Source organism: Nematolebias whitei, chromosome 12, assembly GCF_014905685.2.
Source record: "Nematolebias whitei isolate Nwh7 chromosome 12, NemWhi1, whole genome shotgun sequence".
In the NCBI taxonomy this organism is placed as follows: domain Eukaryota; kingdom Metazoa; phylum Chordata; class Actinopteri; order Cyprinodontiformes; family Rivulidae; genus Nematolebias; species Nematolebias whitei.
The window spans coordinates 48,899,134-48,899,969 of NC_056509.1; the positions used below are offsets into that span (position 1 = coordinate 48,899,134).

Consider the following 836-nt stretch of genomic DNA (forward strand, 5'->3'; position numbering starts at 1 on the left):
TCTTCACCTGACAGTCTTCAACTTACGAGTCTTCACCTGACGAGTCTTCTTCACCTGACAGTCTTCACCTGACAGTCTTCACCTGACGAGTCCTCTTCATCTGACAGTCTTCACCTGACGAGTCCTCTTCACCTGACCTGTGTTTGTTAGCCACTGACTCGTACTCACCACGTCTTTCTGTATTCGTGTGTGTCTCAGGCACAGCTGTCTGCAGCTGGACTGTCCTTCCTGTTGGATGAGTTGGACACGGTCCTGGCGTATGAAAACAAAGGGAAGAGCAGCGAGCAGGTCCACCAGGGTCACGACCCTCTGATGTCCGCTCTGGACAATTTGAACCGCGTCCAGCAGCTGGAGATCATCCACGGTAACCAGCTCAGACACAACTACAAACCGGATTCCAAAAAAGTTGGGACACTAAAGAAATTATGAATAAAAACTGAATGCAATGATGTGGAGATGGCAAATGTCAATATTTTATTCGTAATATAACATAGATGACAGATCAAAAGTTTAATCTGAGTAAATGTAACATTTTAAAGGAAAAATATGTTGATTCAAAATTTCACAGTGTCAACAAATCCCAGCAAAGTTGGGACAAGTAGCAATAAGTGGCTGGAAAAAGGAAATTGAGCATATAATGAACAGCTGGAAGACCAATTAACACTAATTAGGTCAATTGACAACATGATTGGGTATAAAAAGAGCTTCTCAGAGTGTCAGTGTCTCTCAGAAGCCAAGATGGTAAGAGGATCACCAATTCCACCATTGTTGCGCAGAAAGATAGTGCAGCAATACCAGAATGGTGTTACCCAGCGTAAAATAGCAAAGACTTTTAA

General features: G+C 43.1%; 1 protein-coding gene across 1 annotated transcript in view; it reads left to right on the top strand.

Moving 5' to 3' along the window:
- LOC119418405 (putative E3 ubiquitin-protein ligase UBR7) overlaps positions 1–836 on the top strand; it is a 21,350-nt gene that overhangs the window by 9,257 nt on the left and 11,257 nt on the right. Inside the window, exon 11 of the mRNA XM_037685680.1 lies at positions 199–364. Within this exon, the coding sequence (XP_037541608.1) occupies positions 199–364 (166 nt within the window). The remainder of the gene's footprint in view (positions 1–198; positions 365–836) is intronic.